This window comes from Stegastes partitus, unplaced genomic scaffold (assembly GCF_000690725.1).
Source record: "Stegastes partitus isolate 25-593 unplaced genomic scaffold, Stegastes_partitus-1.0.2 Scaffold35, whole genome shotgun sequence".
NCBI lineage: Eukaryota > Metazoa > Chordata > Actinopteri > Pomacentridae > Stegastes > Stegastes partitus.
Window position 1 is genome coordinate 963035 of NW_007577766.1, and position 18675 is coordinate 981709.

At 42.0% G+C, this 18675-nt stretch overlaps 1 protein-coding gene across 2 annotated transcripts in view; it reads right to left on the minus strand.

The window, feature by feature from the left end:
- Positions 1–5707: 5707 nt before the first annotated feature.
- pdgfd (platelet derived growth factor d) overlaps positions 5708–18675 on the minus strand; it is a 67733-nt gene continuing 54765 nt past the window's right edge. For both annotated transcript variants that reach the window (XM_008301627.1, XM_008301620.1), the window contains exons 6-7: positions 12082–12299; positions 5708–8957 (exon numbers count right to left, since the gene is read on the minus strand). In XM_008301627.1, the coding sequence (XP_008299849.1) occupies positions 8823–8957; positions 12082–12299 (353 nt within the window). In that variant the 3' untranslated portion in view covers positions 5708–8822. The remainder of the gene's footprint in view (positions 8958–12081; positions 12300–18675) is intronic.

Sequence of the window (18675 nt, forward strand, 5' to 3'; positions counted from 1 at the left end):
GTTGGTTTGTTTTTCTCTTTGTAGAAGGGAAAGCCCAACACAGTCCTCAAACACGACCTCTGCTGTGCACAAGTTCCTCTAATGTGCAGCTGAGCTTCCCAGAATAAATTGCAAAGCCCTGCCCACAACCAACTGCCAAAGAAGGAGATATGAGAAGCAGCGCAGTGAAGTCTTATGCTTGTTAGAAGCACCCCCATGACTAATACATGTCAGTAAGACTGAAAATTGAGTCCCTTTAACACTGCTTACAGACATGCACTTAAACACCATCTGAGAAAGGGAGATGTGGGAAATGACAAAAGGAGCATAAAAAAAATATGGCAAGCTAGAAGGTGGCAGGAGACTGGTTTCATGACAGAGGTTTAAATAAAGGCCCACAGACATTCCCCCCCATCTTTTATGGTTTCATTTCCTGGTTTTCCAGGTAGCTGCAGAGTGGTGATTTGTCCTGATAAAGAAGACAAAGAAAACATTATGGGACAGAGAGGATGAGAGAAAGAACAAGAGGTCAATGAGAGGGAAATAAGGCAAAAGTGAAATACATTTGAAACACGACAGGATCAAAAGATAAGTGGGTTACCAGCATGAGAAGTGCAGCGTAGTCTGAGTGGATGGTTAAGGTACAGTTGAAGAAGCACAGAAACGGGTCAAGCATGAGAAGGCCTCGCTGATGCTACTGTATTACAGTCATCTAAATGTAAGCGTGTTTAAGAGAGAATGAAAACACAGCCTGAGGGCAGCCTAATCGGTAAAACAAAGCGAGCTGACATTTGGTGTGTGTATGTGTGTTTTTGCCCACAAGGAAAAGATAAGAAGCTGCTGACAGACAAAAACAGCCATGTAGGAATGATGGGTTCAAACAAACAACATGTCCTGTCTCTCTCTGACCTTCTCTCTCTTTTTTCTGATTGATCTGCCTTTCCCTATGGTCTCTCTTTCTCTCTGTTTACTTCACTTTTTTAACCTTAATCTTAATTCTGGTCACTCTTGTTTATCTCGCTGTATGTTTCCCATTCAATCTTTCTCACTTCCATAGGGACTGAGAGAAGTCTGCTGTGCTTTGTTTTGAAATTCCTCTCTTTGGATAACTGAAAAAGTAGTCAGTGATGGATGGACGGGTGGATGGATGGACAAATGTCTGGCGGGCTGGTAGCCTGTGGGATGTGACTGTCTGGCTGTACAGGGGAGACTGCTGTGTAATGATAACAGCACAGGAAGGGTTGCCACAGCAACAACTGGGACGGGAAACAGCCTTGAGAGATATAGGAAACGACTTGGATAAAATGGTAAGAGTATATTATCATTTGAAACAGTGAACCCTTCCCTGTGAGCATTGACACTGGTGTTACCCAGAGGGTGAAGCCACCTGACATTGGCAGTTCTCTGACTGTTCAACCAGCAGTACTATTTGTGATATCTTTGTGTTTTAGTGAACTACTGTTCGGATCACAATGGAATTTAATACAGATGTGTCCTCATAACTTTTGGTGTCTGGCCAAATTTTCCTTACAAAAGTTATGACATTGCCAACAACCTTACCTGCATTTTGTGTTTAGTGTTATTTAACCCTTTATGGGGCAAGTGACCATATTTGGTAACTTCCTTGGACGTTCAATATGTCCACCCTGTGCCTCTCCTTGAGGTTGAAGAACCATGTGCACTTTGATTTAGTTTTTATATTAGTGCCAATATCACTACCTTATGAAAAATGTCACTGAACAAATGTTCCAGGCACTTTATAAACACTTAGTTACTGGTTTGAATTAAACTCCACTTTGATTTTTTATTTTTATTTTTTTGCGATTAGTGCCAAAACCACCCGAAGAAAACTGTTACTAAATGAACTTGCCAAGCACTTTATAAATACTTTGTTACTGGTTGTGTAAGTATGATTACCTCAAACTAAAATGTTTTTAAAGAAATGTTTTTTGCAGTTTGTTACTTTTTCTTTTATATTTATTATAAATTCCCTTTTTTTTTTTTTAACTGTAGACGGGTAAGTTACCATATATGGTAACTTTATTAATCTTGATTTCCCCTGATGAATCGCCACCTTATCGTGGTGGGGGGGTTTGAGTGTCTCTGTGATCCTGGGAGCTATGTTGTCCGGGGCATTAGCCCCTGGTAGGGTCTCCCAAGGCAAATTGGTTCTGGGGGAGGGACCAGACAAAGAGCGATTCAGAAGACCCTGATGAACAGCAACAAAAGGAGTGCAACCACCTTGCCCGGAAGAGGGGAACCGGGGCACCCCCCTGGAGCCAGGCCTGGGGCGGGGAGCTCGCCGGGGAGTGTCTGGTGGCCGAGCCTTGGGGCCCCGTGGGGCTCGGTCGGGCACAGCCCAAAGAAGCAACACAGGGCCACTTCCCAGAGGACCCACCACCCTCAGGGAAGAGGAGCGGGGTCGAGTACTTTGCCCACTGGGTGGTAGGCAGGAGCGGGCGTCCTGGCGTACCGCCCCCTGGTGAAGTAGACTAGCTCTGGGGACATGGAATGTCACCTCACTGGCGGGGAAGGAGCCTGAGCTGGTGCGGGAGGTGGATCGCTCCACGCACAGCAAGAGCTCCGGAACCATACTCCTGTAGAGGGGTTGGACTCTCTCCTTTTCCGGAGTTGCCCACGGTGAGAAGCGCCGGGCGGGTGTGGGCATACTCACAAGCCCCCAGCTGAGTGCTGCCTTGTTGGAGTTCTCCCCGGAGAACGAGAGGGTCGCCTCTCTGCAACTGCGTGTTGCGAAGGGGAAAACTCTGACTGTTGTTTGTGCTTATGCACCAAACAGCAGTTCAGAGTATTCGGCCTTCTTGGAGTCACTGGGTGGTGTCCTGGAAAGGGTGCCACCTGGGGACTCCATAGTTCTCCTGGAGGACTTCAATGCTCATGTGGGCAATGACGGTGAAACCTGGAGGGGCGTGATTGGGAGGAACGACCTGCCTGATCAGAATCCGAGCTGTGTTTTGTTTTTGGACTTCTGTGCTAGCCATGGATTGGCCATAACAAACACCATGTTCGAACATAAGGTTGCTCATAAGTGTACTTGGTACCAGAGTACCTTAGGCCAAAGGTCGATGATCGACTTTGTAGTCGCATCATCAGATCTGCGGCCGTATGTTTTGGACACTCGGATGAAGAGAGGAGCAGAGCTGTCAACTGATCACCACCTGGTGGTGAGTAGGATCCGATGGCGGGGAAGGCTGCCGGACAGACCTGGTAAACCCAAACGTGTAGTGCGGGTGAACTCGGAATGCCTGGCAGAGGCCCCTGTCTGTGGGGTTTTCAATTCCCACCTCTGGAAGAGTTTTTCCTGCATCCCGGGGGAGGTTGGGTACATGGAGTCAGAGTGGTTCATGTTCAAAGCCTCCATTGCAGAAGCAGCCGTTAGAAGCTGTGGCCAGAAGGTCACAGGCAGAGCTGGAAAGTGTCGCCGGGGGGAGGGAGGTCTGGGATGACCTGCTCCGCCTACTGCCCCCACGACCTGACCCCGGATGAGCGGAAGACAATGGATGGATGGATGGATGATTTCAACATTTTTTTTTTTTTAAGTCACAGAAGTAAAAATATCTTGAACCCTAGGGTAGAAATTTTAATTTTCCATGTATTTCAAGGAGTGCCCTATAAAGTGTTAAAGGTATTTTCAGCAAATTATTGAAAGCCTTGCATGCAAATTTGCAGCTCAAAACACTGCAAAGATGGTTAATACCACTACCGGGATTGCACAACCACTAGTTTTAGCTCTGTTCAAAATAGGCTGTTTAGTCTGCCCCTTTACATACAACCAAGCGGCTGTGGCTGTCCACACCCCTTCAGGAAGAAGACTATCTCTGAGTCTGAGTGTGACAGTGCAGGGCAAAACAGATAACTGCCCAGTAACTGACATGGATGTAAACAAGTATGTGAGACTAGGGCTTTCTATGACTTTGAACTTTCACTCTGAGTGATCATTTTACATGAAAATGTCCCCAAATTCACAGCACATTTGTTGCTTTCAACGCATGTGTATTGTGAGTTTGTCAAACAATGTTGTGATTATAAAATCAATATTTTATGATGCAGAACAGCAGTTTGAAAATGGCACGGAAGATGCTGCTGGCTAACACATAGTCTTAACAAGCTCAGTGTCAGTCACTGTTTCATTATGAAACAGAACGACATGTAAGTGACAACAGCTTCACTGGGAATTTGAATGCATTAAAAAGCAGTTTATGTGAGCAATGGAAAAGCAAATAGACGTAAACAATGGCTGAATAAGCATAACACGTGACTTGAAATAATATTATCCCATGTCCAGTCCTAGTTTCAAATCAGTTTCCACTGAGCTCTGACTTGTGGATATACGATCAAAGCTAATGTAAAGTTTGTCACATTGGCCGCGCAACATGCTACACTAAGGAGGTTTTCTGTTAATGTAGTGCAGGGGTGTCCAATCCTGGTCCTCGAGGGCCACAGCTCATCATCAAGTTCTGCAGAAGTCTGATAACGATCCTGATCATTTGAATCAGGTGTGTTGGAAGAGGGAAACATCTAAAACATGCAGGACTGTGGCCCTTGAAGACCAGGATTGGACACCCCTGATGTAGTGACATTGCCATCAGAAATAATAGCAACCCAGTGGAAGTGGAAGTAAAGTCCCTCAGATACTGGGAATGCATGCAGACTCATGTGTTCACTCTTGCAGCCAATAGTCTGCTTTTGGCTCCTTCTGTCTGTGCTTGTCACTGAGACATTTTAGGTGGAAGTAAATGTTTTAATATCTTAACAGCTTTTACTTTACACCGCCAAGTTTATAGTAACCACAAAACACAACAAAAATTGGATTTTCGCCATATGGGACCTTCACCAATCATTAGCATGCTATACAACAACCAAGCCAAATGTATGCAGTATTTTAAAAAAAAAGCATAATCTTTGGAGAAAAAAAAAAAAAAAGGCCACAAAATCGGTGTGCATGAAATTCCGTGAAACATTTGTAAAATATACAAAATGTTAGAAAACATTACCATAATAAAATACATTAGTACAATTTGAGGGCATTTGAGGTGACATGTGCTCCCAGCAACTGCTAATTCACCTCTGTGACAACTGATAATAACCACAACTGATTGGTTTGGGCAGAATAACTCTGTTCCCGAACAGAAAGCCAGTGGCAGCAAACTCAGATTGAATGGCAGAGTGAAAATGAAATGACAGTTCAGTCTGGTTATCAGTCCACCTGAATCTTTCCAATGTGGCTGGACTGTTGCTGACTCACAGGATCACAGACCTGTGGGTGCTGCTGCTGCAAAGTGATTGTAGAAGACTATGATTAGTGGAGATTTGATTGCGTGACCCCTGCTGAACTTACTACTGATACGCTGGTCTTAAAAGTGCATTTGTGGTATCCATGGCGACCTGTGTGCTCCTTGTGTTGTGTGCAAGAATATATCAGACAACTGAGCAGCGCTCGACAAGCTCAGTGTCATTGTTCTGCATCCAAAGCCTTTCTTTTCTCTGTTCAGCTTCTTGCTCTCTGTGTGTTCACATTTAGCCACTCAGTTTTTCTCTGCATCTCTTTCTAGGTGTGCGGTGTGCACTAAAACACAAATTTCCTATTACACTGCACAGGTGATCAAACAAACCATTGTTCCATATTATATAAAGCAGAATAGAGTTAAACCCCTGACAAAAAAACATTTTTGGGTCAGAAAAAACAAAAAACAAAACCCAACACTCTGGAGGCAGTAATGCTAGAAATACTTTATTTATCAAAACCAACCAGCTGATATTTTTAATAAAACAACAGAGAAAGACAATAAATTATTTAAGTAAAGCATACAGTTTTGTCATGAATATTTTTTTTTTTTTGGAATGCAGCAAAGCAGGTTGACTTTTGTTTGTTAAAACTAACAGCAACAATTTTTCTGAGTTGAAAATATGACAGCATGAATAGAAAGAAAAATTAGACTAATATGAAAGATAATATGAAATGTTCCCGAAGTTCTGCTGTGTGGTTTTGAAGTTCTTACTTGCAGAAATACACGTGATTCCACTGTGAAGAACTGGAGGAGAAAACAAAACAACTACATGGAAAAAGAGGAATGTCACTTTGGAGCATGCAACAATGGAATGTGCTGATAACGCCAACAAACAGGATGCACACACACACACACACACACACACACACACACACACACACACACACATGCATAGACACAAACACACATCCCTTTCACATACATTTGCAATTGATTTAATTAATTATTCCTTCAGTCTATGGAATGTCCAAAAACTGCAGAAGATGATGTAATTGAATGTCCAAAAACTCACAAATAGTTAGTTTACAGTGATATATAACAAAGTAAAGCAGCAAATCCTTCAACTTTAGAGAATATTCAGAGACGATTTGGCGTTTCTATTGATCAACAATTAATGAATCAGCTTTTTCTTGTGTTTAGTTCTGAAAGTTCTTATTTGCCAAAGTAGAAAAACAAAAAAAATGACATTTTAACCAACCTGACCGTCTGGTTCGTTAGCTACTGAAAATACATTTACTTGTCAACTGTCTCTCTGTGAAATCTGAACAAATCACTCGCTTTGTGCGAGCTCTACTGTGTGTTTATGTTTGTGTTTCAAAGTGTGACACAGAATCAAGAGCAAACCTCACAAGGAAACCGAAGACAAAAGCTTGCAGCGAAACAAAGTTGCTTTTGTTAACTGAACTGCAGCCAAAAACAACTCTGTGTACGTTTGTGCGAATGATGTCTGGGATAAATTATGTGACTACTGCACAACCTGACATACTTTTGCGATATTGAAGAGTGTTTAGAATCACACACCTGCCAAATAATACCCTTGACTTACAGTAGACACATGCTCATAAAAATGCCGCTGGCACGCAGCTGATCGGGTTTCACTGTGACCAAGGAGTCGTCTCAGTGTCCAGTTATTCTTTGTTTTTTCTGCCTTTAGAACAAAAGTAGTGCGTGAAATCCCATTTTCTCTGCATAAATCCAGCCTGACTGTGTAGATGGTGAAACACATGGGAGGTGACGATGGAGAGATGACAGATGACACTGTCTTTTACTTCTCACAGCTGGATTGTGTCTATGGAACAAAAAAATGGTAAAGCAGCTAATTTGAATTCTTGCTCTATTGCTTTGATGCTGCTGATAGCTCTGATAGCTACCTACACAAGCACACAACAGACACGCACTTGTACTCACAGCCGCTCACATGCTTGTATCTGCTGCCAGACTCTCACAGACTGTCGGTAACCCTCCACCCCTGAAACAAAAGGACCTCTTCCTGAGCTGCACACACACACACTCAAGTATCAGTTGTATTTTCAGCCGAGACCGAGAACATTACTCGAAGTTCTACAGATCTCTGCAGAGTTATGGAGCAGTGGGTCAGACTGTGATAGCATTTTCAAGTGAAAGGGGGGGAAAAAAAAGCCAAAAACAGCATGCATGCTGATTGAAACCGCTGAATGGGCAGCAATCTTTCATGTGCTGTACCTTGATAGCATCTCTCTCTCTCTCTCTCTCTCTCTCTCTCTCTCTCTCTCTCTCTCTCTCTCTCATCCTGGAGTGCTGGTAATCTACAAATAGACCGCTTGATTGTCCCTTTTCTGTCAGCCACCTCTCCTCAAAAACTTCCTCTCCATCGCTCTTCCTGAGTTTCTCCCTCTTTTCCTCTGTTATGTTTTTAGGGTCCGAGGATCACAGTTTTATCCGCGTTAGCAGAATTTAGTCTAGCAGCTGGAATGCCAGGAATGCTCGGAAAAAAAACGGGCACAGCACAGCGGCATGATCTGACGTCTCCTTTGATGTGTTAGAGAAAGTGATGAAGGGATAGAGATAGAGTGTGTGTGTGTGTGTGTGTGTGTGTGTGTGTGTGTGTTTGAGTCAGTGAGAGAGAAAGAAAAGAAGCATGAGGTGTGTGGATGGATGAACAGACAACGGGAAGTGTGAATATATCCAGACAGGAATGTGTGCAAAACAAAGCAACCCTTAGAGTTCTGTAGAAATAACTAGAGTTTTTGTTTCTTAGGAAGCCTGGAGTGAATGTGAGTGTGTCAGCGTGTGATTCACAACTGGAGGGTTGAAGTTAGCCTAATTTCACATAAAGATAAAGTGTTATTTTGGTGTAAACTTCCTCCAACCCCTCTGCCTTCCTCCTTCTGTCTCATGCTCACTCATCTCAGCATGCTCCTGGCAGGAAAGTCGCCTGAAGTTTCTAGAAATAGTTTAATTCTAACACAAACAAACCGCAAATGTATACACATGAAATATGAGTAGAAGACTGTTTGAATAGAAGTTGGAGTCAATTCAATTTCAATTCAATCAAGTTGACATTCATCAAAATCCTTTTAATCAAAATGCAATTTAAGTTTAAGACAACATTGCTGGTATTTTCTCAGAATGTTGCATGAGGATCTTTTTTATACATTTCAAATGGTTTTCAGAATTTAATTTGAAAAATTTGATTGAATTCAAAGTGAATTCCTCTGGAGAAGGTTCACTGTTATTTTAGCACTTAAAGATGCACGTGTGATGTTAAAATATGGTCTAAACAGTGAAGATTTAAACACCAGGCTGCAGAAAGCTGAAAGAAATGTTTGGCTGGAAACAATAATGCTTTTAAACTTCTGGACAGAGAAAGGCTAGGAGGTTTACCTGCAACAGCAAATGTCATTGTGTATAATACGAGCGGACAGTTTATCAGTCAATTTTTTTTGCCTTCTTTGCTGCATGTTTTTCAGCGGTGCCGTTATAGTATTAGTCCATTGCAAAACAGATAAAAGAAGAAGTCATCCCACAGTTCCAGATGCACACGGCGGTGTGAGTGTCTCAGCGAGGAGGCTGGAAGGGACACGCACACTCACACGTTTCATGATGCGAGAGGAAGATTTCATCGATGACCCAGCGAACCCGAAGCCTCCGATGGCGCTGATACAGAGTGGCTTCTGGGGAGTACTTCAGCACCTAGAGGAGACGGGGAGAAAGACGGCGATGATGAAGAGGCTGAAGCAGACTGGTGGGTGCTGAACACTTTGTCAAGTCACTGCAGTTGATGGCAATGAATCCTGTTTGAGCATGACAGCGAAAATAACAAGAGAAAAACATCAGTCGTGACAGAACCCAACAGGGGTTCAACGAAAAAGAGGAACACTGTTCCCTGAGAGAAATCACAAGTGTCACTAAAACTTGACATTGAAGCAAGTCAGGGAAGTCAAAATATAGATTAGATAGTAAAAGCAAGGTTTGTAGAGTAGTTTTAAACTTTCTCTCCCCTTGTTACTCCAAACTGTCTCCACTGGAATTCCTGTATTATTTTGGCACTCATTCATTCATTCGTATTTATTTTCAGGGTAACTTGGAGCTGGAACCCTTCCCAGCAGGGAAACATCCAGGACATTTTGCCAAGGGACTCGACGCCTGTACTGCACAAGGAAAAGTATATTCAGTATCTCAGAAAACATATGTAACCAGACAGAGGACACACAGATATAATCAGACTGATTTATACCATTTTACCCTGTCAAAAAGCACATTGCGGCTCTACAAATATGAAGCCAAAAAAGGCTTAAAAGGCTCTGACAATCCATAAAAGTACTATAGAATTGATCTTATAGTTGAGTTTAGTCAGCATTTCACCATAAGTGACTTCGCTGCAGATGGCCACAATGTTCGCAGGTGCCACCTCTAATGCGAAAATAGAGTGCAAGTACAAATTGTCCCACAACCAATGCAGTGAATTTGTTCGCCAAAGCTCAATGAAAGTGAGGCTGCCAATGATTTATGTGAGGACTTCCCCGTGCTGAAACACTAGTGTGAGTAATAATGTGTTTCTTTAGTAGTTAAATCGCTGGAGGAACCAGTTGCAGTTCTACAATTGCAGGCAGGGAGAAAAGAGGAGGGTTGAAATCTCGCACAAATACACAGAAACTCATGAGAGCCCACATTCAGGCTGTTGTGTCTGCATGTACAGTACATACAGACACAATGCACCTTTATCATGCTCTCATACACAGCGACTCATACACACACATATACACATAGGACAATTACAACCCAAATCCCACTTTTGTCTAAATTCCCATTGTATGATTTTTAACAGCGAGAGAAAGAGAGACAGAGAGAGAGCCCTGTGGACCATGTTTCAATAATGAAGCTACGCAAGAACAAAGACACAAAGAGATGGAGGGAAGTGGAAGAAAAGAATGAATGACAGGCTTAAAGAACAAGAATGGTGCATTGCAAAGGGATAAATTGAAAATGGGAATTGGGAAGAATGAAAGGATGATGGAAGCCCAGAGAGACGGGAAGAGAGTGATAGAATGCTAACAATGAGCTGAGAGAGATACAGGGGGAGAGGACTAGGCCGACACAGAAACAAAACGGAGGAGAGAAGCAGGGGGAAAGTGTTGAGGCTGCTGGTGCATTGCTGCTTCATTGTTGATGCAGCTCCTGCCTCTGCACGGCCAATTTCTCCCTGCTTTTCCCTCAGTCGGCATCAGAATCTCATCCTCTCGCTCACTCGGTCATTCACTCACACACCATCTTTTCTGGTCCTTTTCAGATATGCACCTAAATTGCAGTGGAAATCTCATATGTTAGTGTCACGTTTGCATCACTTTTCTGTCGCCCTTCTGTAATACAAGATTAAGTCGACCGTTGTCACAATAACGGAAAGGCCACAGTGTTCGCCGGCATATGTGGAGAAATATTAAATGTACATCTTGTTCTGCCTTTTTCAAAACACTAACTTTATTGAAAGTGTCAGTGCCTGTGCCTACAGTGTGAATATCCAGTAAAATGTGGAATTTGGCCTCTGCTTCAGCATGGTTGGACAGAATAAAAGGTATGACAGTATGAATTAGATAACAAATAATGTAACTGATGAAGAAATTCATTTAGAGGTCCATTAGTATGCTGCCTCTACTGTGCTCATAATGGATTTTAAGTAATATGTCATTGCCAAGTAAGTTTTAAAATCACTGATAATTGAAAGAACCTTCTTCATCCTTAACATAATTACTTTCCATCTCACTTCAGTTCTCCAGCGGTGACAAAACTGCCTCTCACACACCAGGTGCCAAATATCATATGAGCCATTATGGAAAATTTACATAATGGAGACCTATGTTTAAAAGCCCAAAAGCCATTATTCATCAGAGAGATGAAGTTGACAGTGTTTTGTACTTTTCACCTTTCAGCCTCTCTGTTACCTATTCTGTCTTTCATTACTTTTTCTTTAATGAATCCTGCTGGTTTATTATGAGAAACGATTATGAGTGTAGTTAGTATATGAGTGTGCATGTCTGTGCAGTGTGCAGTCGTACTTCTGTGCCCTGTGGACGGCCACTAGATTAAAACCACCTGATATTGTGTAGGTCCCCCTCATAACGCTAAAACAGCTCTGACCAATAGACTCATGGACATGAGACCTCTGGGGGTGTCCTGTGGTGTTTGGCAGTGGATCCTTTGGGTTCTGTGGGTTATGTAGTAGTATCTTCACTTCGTCACTTTAATAATTATTATTGTTTATTGTACTTATTGTATTGTTTTTATTAAGGCACTATTCTTTAACTGTACTCTGGCAAAACAATTTCCTTCGGGATGAATAAAGTTTATCTTTATCTTTATCTTTATCTTTATCTTTATCTTTGTGGATCAAGCTTATGGATTCTCTGCATCCTGCAGATGCTCAATTAGTGTGGGACCTGGGGAGTGTGGAGGTTGGATGAATGTCCTGAGCAGTTTTTCACGTGGCATATTGTCCTGCTGGTGGAAGGCTATTGCTGCTGTTGTGGAGCACAGTTGCCATGGGAGAGGCGTGCTTGGTCTACAGCAATATTTAGATGGATGGTACACGTCCAAGTAACATCCACACAAATGCCAGGACCCAAGGCTTCCCAGCAGAACATTGCAGTGTAATAAGATGATCAATGTTGTTTACTTCACCTGTCAGCTGTTTTAATGTTGTGGCTTATCGGTGTAAAACAGTTTGAGTGAAAATATGGAAGAAAGAAAGAGCTGAGAAACTACAAATTGACGCTGTGTGGTCCGTGGATGTTTGAAGCGGGTCTTCATCTATTAAACTTACCTCGTGTAGTTTGAGTGTTGTTTTGGAGGCCTGACAGGTGCAGCCGTTATTCCAGTTATCAGTTCCGCAGCCACAGTTCCCTCCACAGCGTTTCACCAGCAGGCAGCGAGGGAAGAAGACAGCGTTGGTGGTCCTCAGCTCCTCGCGCAGGTTCACGGAGTAGTTGCGAGGAGTACAGCTGTACCGCCGGACGTCATCGTAGAGACGGTTCAGATCCACTGGACGGTGAGAGAGAAAAAGAGACAATAATAATTGATTAGTCTTTGCTGGATTTTGGACAGAGCTTTGCTTTTTACAAAGTATTTGGCCCGAACTGAGAGTTTTTTTTTCATTATGTTGTCATGGCTATCCATGTTTCTTTCTTTATTTTCATACTTTGGATCTGCTGCTGACATAAAGACTTCACCACCAGATCAACTGGTTTTGGTCGAAGTTGTGATAATGTAGTAAAACATAAAACAAACAACAACAAGCAAATTAAAGTTTTGCTGCTACAATCCAATATAACGTTTTGGCTAAGTAAGAGTGAAAGCGACAAAAATCTGTTTTGATTTCTTCAGTTATTACTTGTCTCTCGCTTCATATAATCATAAATTAAATTGTGCGGCATAGTGGAGACACAGATGGAAGAATGAAACAGAAGGAGGGCGTAAATAAGGCAAAGTGACTGTGATTTACACTACAAATATACTCAGTATTGATTGAGTGAAAATGATCGAGAGGCGGAGTTAGTTATGAGGACAATTGCAGCGACAATTGACTGTAGGGATGGAGAGACGAGTGGAAGAAAAAAAGAGCAACACAAAGATGCAAAGACAAAGAACAAAAAGGACAGAATAGGAAGCAGGGGCCATTAATTGATTGTAGATTGAATGTATTGATCACAGTCTTCATGTCATCACACTGGAGAGAAATTACCTCATTTGCGCACGAAGGACCTGCTGGAATGGCTCAAAACTAATTTCAGGAGAATTAAATGGATTATTTGACAAGTTGATGGGAAATAAGGGGCTAAAGCACTTGGCCAGAGGGGAAAAAAGAAGGAGCTCCAGAATGAGGAGTGTGATGGAAACCTGCTGGTATTATCTCTGTACCTTTCACTAGTATTGGCATTAGCAAACACGCAGAGAATGACATAACTCTACTTTGCTGTGATTGACAAGTGCTGCACATTTCTGTAGACAAGGGACAGAAAATAGGAGACCAAGACTGTGTACTGTGAGTCCAAACAGCTCTTTGCATTATTCTATGGCAATTCAGTGAGAAGACAGGTAGTCTGAGGAATGGATGAGAACAGAAAAGATAGCAGAAGAAGAGCAGCAATCAGTGGAGGATCAACTGCTGTCTGATTGTGGTCATCAGCAGGATAATAATCAGCAAATTGTCCATACCAAGAGTGGCAATTACACCTCTAGACCAGCGACCTTTTACTTGAATATACACAGCTGAGTAAAGATAAACTGGCTAAATATACGACTACAAATGGAAATGGAAGAAAGAGTTAAGTAGAAAAGTATGATCATACCATTTTAGCTATGAATACTGACTAAGAATGTTTTTGATGAATTGTTATCAAATAATTTCTTTTATGAATTTGACCAATTAAAAATATCTTCTCCCATAATTGTAGTACCTGTTTGTCCCACCAGGTGGTGTCTCTTACTGTCTGGTTCCTCGGACTGCCAGCAGTTCCGTGTTGGCAAGCAGAGCATTGTGGGAATGTGGTTAGCTTAGTAAAGTGTTACGATGAGAAAGTCTAAAGTGATGCTTAATGGTTACCAGACAGATTTTTGTTTTGTTGGAGAGTGCGTTGTGACAGAATGGCTACGAACTAGTGGATGATTATTTACGCTAGTAGAGTGGCCCGTATCGTGTGATACTGGTGGCCTGGCAAATATCATGTGACTGCATTCAAAGCAGTTTAATCAGGAAATGAATTTGTTTTGTGTTATTGTTTAATCAATTATTGGATTGATTAAGCTGCTGACTATTGCTAAAGAAAATTGTTCAAAATTTGCATCCTTGCTACTGACACAGCAGAACACCAGTAATTGATGCTTTGAGCTGCTTTGCAAAGAAATGATCCTTCTGTTTTTAAAGCTAAGAAAATCATTATATTGCAACTTTACTGGAACTACTGCGTAAACATATAGTAGCGTTGCACCAATATATTATTTTAATGTGTATATTTTATTTATATAAACACACACATCAGTATGTTTAACGTGATGATAAATAAACATTTCAGAAAACTTTTCGTTAGGATTATGGGCTCTGTAACCTCACTCTAAGAGGGACCCCCAAGAACCTGCTTGCATAGAATGAAAGACCTGAAATTATTACACAGCACCAAAGCAGGTGTATGCTATATTACAATATGGATGCAAAAGTACTGGATTAGTTTGGATACTTAATAGAATTACTATATGTGAGAACAGTGGGGGAAATCTCCACTTCTAAGAGTGTATGACCTGTTATCTGTGTGCTTCATTTTGATTTATTTACTACACTGATAAAATGAGCTGTAAAAGGTTATGAATATTCTCTTAATGATCTCCTAAGGTCCACAGGAGTCATCCATGAGCACCACGGGAGGCACTCATTGGACTACAGCCTGATGCTTCACTAGCTGCAGAGACCACTTTAAGAGAGGGTGACTGAACAGCTGCTTGGCTAAAGCAGCATGACAAGAAGAAATTGCTGATGCGTTCACCTTTATGGTGGATTGCGACTGTCCTCTGCCCAAAGCAAAGTGCAGGGAGAAAGCACTAAACTAATCAAACACAGTATAGGCTTGAGCACTCAAACCTTTTAAGCCATACCGTTCAGGCAATGATGGTGGACTGAGCCTGTTCACACTGAATAAACTGCACCACAGAGAAGAACAGTCAGGGTCCAAACCACGAGTGGCTGCCCAAGTATCGGCTTTTGCCCACCGCACTGCTAACCAGTCAATTTTCTTTTGCATGCCGTGGTTCAGTTCCCCGTTCAGGAGCCATTGGAATGACTAAATGGCTCCACTCTGATCCTATCAAAGTCGCGGACACCCTCTGTAGCACCCGTGCATACGTAGGCAGAAAGTAGAAACCCAGCATGTGCATGATGATCATATCTACAGCCAATGGAGTTAGTTAGTTGCTTTCTTCCCCAACGAGTAGTCCCTATAAAGCACCTCGAATCAATCTGAGGATGAATGAATATTCTTAGGCGATTCCTAGATTTTCCACTTCATTAAGTACAATAGGCTTTTACGACCCAACACAAGCATAAAGGACTTGTCAGGATCGATACTCGCAGTGAACTGCAACGGTGTATCTTGGCGAGACTGGCTTGTGTCCAGTCCAAGCGACCGTTGCTTTTAAGCTTTGCTGCAACACTTTAACAAGGGAGATCAGTCATGCAATAGAAACTGCCAAGAAATTGCATGTACATCGTATTAGTATAACAATGACAAATCTGCTTGATTCTGTTATATTGTGTGAGTGCATGTGTGTGAGAGAGGAAGCAACCAAAGGGAAGTGCAGTAAGGGTCAACAGAAACCAAATGCTATTGATAATCAATAAGCAATTGTTGACAAGAAGAAGTCTTTGCAGTGGGGGTTTCCATTTATGTCACACGTTAGACTCCCAGTAAACAATGAACAATAATGAAGAGATATAAGGTTTTTCCACTATTTTTTGCTGGCTAAACTATGACGGCAATCGTTTAAGTGAGCTGTGCTGCTGCAGTCCCTCGAGGTAGCAGCGCAGACGATGGCCGACCTCACCTCAAAGCCTAAACTTCTTTTCTCCTGTTGTTTCACACGAAAAGTTTTCTGCAGTAGAAGCGTATGGAGGCTTTTATTTTGAAGACTGTTTGGGAATCATTCTACCTTCGAAACAGAGCTAGCAGAGCTTCATTAGGAGTTCACTTTACCCTTATGTGTGGTCCAGTGAAAACCCACTGACAGCAAGCCAACCCTCCACAGTAGGAAAATGTAATAGATATAAAAAATTGCCCATATTTTCTGTCTTTTAGGCATTTTCAGTTACACTGCAAGCCCACAAGGAAATAAGATTAGGATTATAATGTGGAATATAGAAAAGAAAAGCTACTGTATGCACGTGTGCTGTATGTGTTTGCAGGCTCCTCTAAAATCCCTGCATTCTGTCTCGCAGACAGTCGATGTGTGCGCGTCTAAAACTAAATGAGAAGACTAAATGAAAAGTGGATTATGTCTGCGCCTGTGTGAGTATTAACAGGTTAAATGAGGACAACCGATTCAAACAGTGTGTTTGCATCACGTTTATTTTGGATGAGTGGAGACGTGACGTTTGTGGGAAAATCAGTTTACGCCTATCGGCTCATTTGAATAAACCTGCGTGTTTTTCTATAAAATATGCCGGAACAAGGATCATTTGCTAAAGGCAAATTGACCTAACACTCAATTTCTTTCTTAAGGACTGCCATGTACAGTTCTTAAATGTATTTATTTAACCTTTATCTCACCAGGTGGGTATTCAAGAACAAATTCATATTTGCAGTGACAGCCTGGTTTGAAGTTTAAAGACTTCTGGAATACTGATAGACCCCAACCATCACAGCTACAGGTAGAAATGATAAGTGATCCTTCGCACCAGTGTCTTTCATCTTTTTTTGAATCCCAGCCATTAAAATGAAAATAGTGAGGACATTGCCACTGAAGAGCTTTAAAGCAAAAGTATCATATGTGTGTCTCAGCAACAATCTCCGAAGGTTTGTGGCAGATGGATGAAAATGAAAATTTGACATGAAATTAGTTTCACGCTCACCAGCATATGTGCCGCAGCTTATTGATGTTCTATTTTATTTTATTTTTTGATCTTTTGTCATCAAAGAATAGCTCTTTCAATGATAAAAAGACAAAATACCATGTTACAGCTGACTGCAGATACATAAGCAGCTATCTTAAGCAATTTACTGATCTAAGATGTAACATCGGGCAAAGAGGACCAAGCATTAAGAATTCATCTAGACACCTATAACTACAGTACATACCTGCTAGACTGAATATACCTCTGCTTACAGCTAAATCATAAAGACACCTTCTTTTTTCTTGCATCTCTTTTTGTGAAAACTACAGGTGACAGCGAACCCATCATTTCTGCTTTTTGATTTTACTAAAGAGCCAAAAAGCAGATTTTCAGCAAGTGATGATGTCATGGTTAGTGACAGAGTTGTGTGAATGCCAGGAGGTATAAAATGCGTCTCTAACATGAGCAATGTTTGTTTAGACTTTTCAAGGTGATGCAAGGCCTGATGTAAAAGAGACGGTATAGAAGCGCATTCACCCATCTGTCGCTGTGTTGGATCTGATGGGCGCATTCAGTGCTGTCTAACGGGTAAGTGTGTTTTTGTGCACGCGGGTGAGGCGCGTGTTTGCACGAGTGGAGATGAAGGCACAGGTTGTATATGGGTGGTTATGCTGTGAGCGTGTAGGTGTTGGTGCATGCGTGGGTGTGTTTGTGTGTGTGTGTGTGTGTGTGTGTGTGTGTGTGTTTACTTGCAAGGCTGAGCTTGTGTCTGTTTACAGAGAATAAGTGTAATCTCAGAGAGGCAGTGGTACGGAACGCTGTCAGGGTGTGAGGGAAGAAAGGACAGAGACAGAAAGCGCAAGCAAGAATGACTTTGTCACTCACTCAACCACCAGTGTGAGAAAAAGTGTAGTGTCTGTGCACATGTGTGTGAAATTTACACAACATAACCTGCTCTGGAGTTTGTGCGAGTATTACTATAATTTGACTTATTTATGTGGAAGGCAGAATGTATGTGAGTTATATGGACCTAAATATAATGTTATTATCAGTCTTGCTGTCCTTCATGAGAAAAAAAAAAAGGTGGGTGTCAACCTCTATGTGTGTGTGTCTTAATGAAAACATAGCCAAGCTGCTGACTGGGGCAGATTTCTGCTCCACTACACAGGTTGAATTTCCAATTAGAGAGTGCTACACTGGTGTATCAAAGACCTGCAGCACCTACGCAGCTCTAGGTAGTCCTACAAAACTCCCTTTATGCTGTATGGAGCCTTCTCATGCCAGCTGAGCACACACATGAACTGATAAATAGAGATAGATTTGCTGTCAAGTGCAAATACTTACTAAGGAACAGGAGAGCCCTCAGGTAGAACGAGTTCAGGAGAGAGAGATACAAAAGGCGCAGGTGAGAGAGGGATGTGGTGGACTCATTCAGGTTGACTGCAAGCTTGAATGCTTTTATACGGACAAACATACACATACACACCCTCTTCCTCACATGTGTGTCTATAATAAGCATAATAATTTTCACATCTGCTTAAAGAAATCCACTCTAGCTGTGCATCCTAAGGATAAAATCTATTGCCTCAGTGACTCCAGGTCGTTGGCACCGACTTCACAGTAAAGAATTGCCTTGAACTGGTCCTGTCTCGCCTTAAATCTGCCATTGACTCACCGAGAGACACCCCCAAAGGGGAAAACCACTCATTTGATGATGCAACAACTTATGACAGACAATGTTTTGGCACATAATATGAACAGGAGCTGTTTTATCCACAATGATCTTTTGTATTTACTAGAGATGCGCCGATCCGATACTGG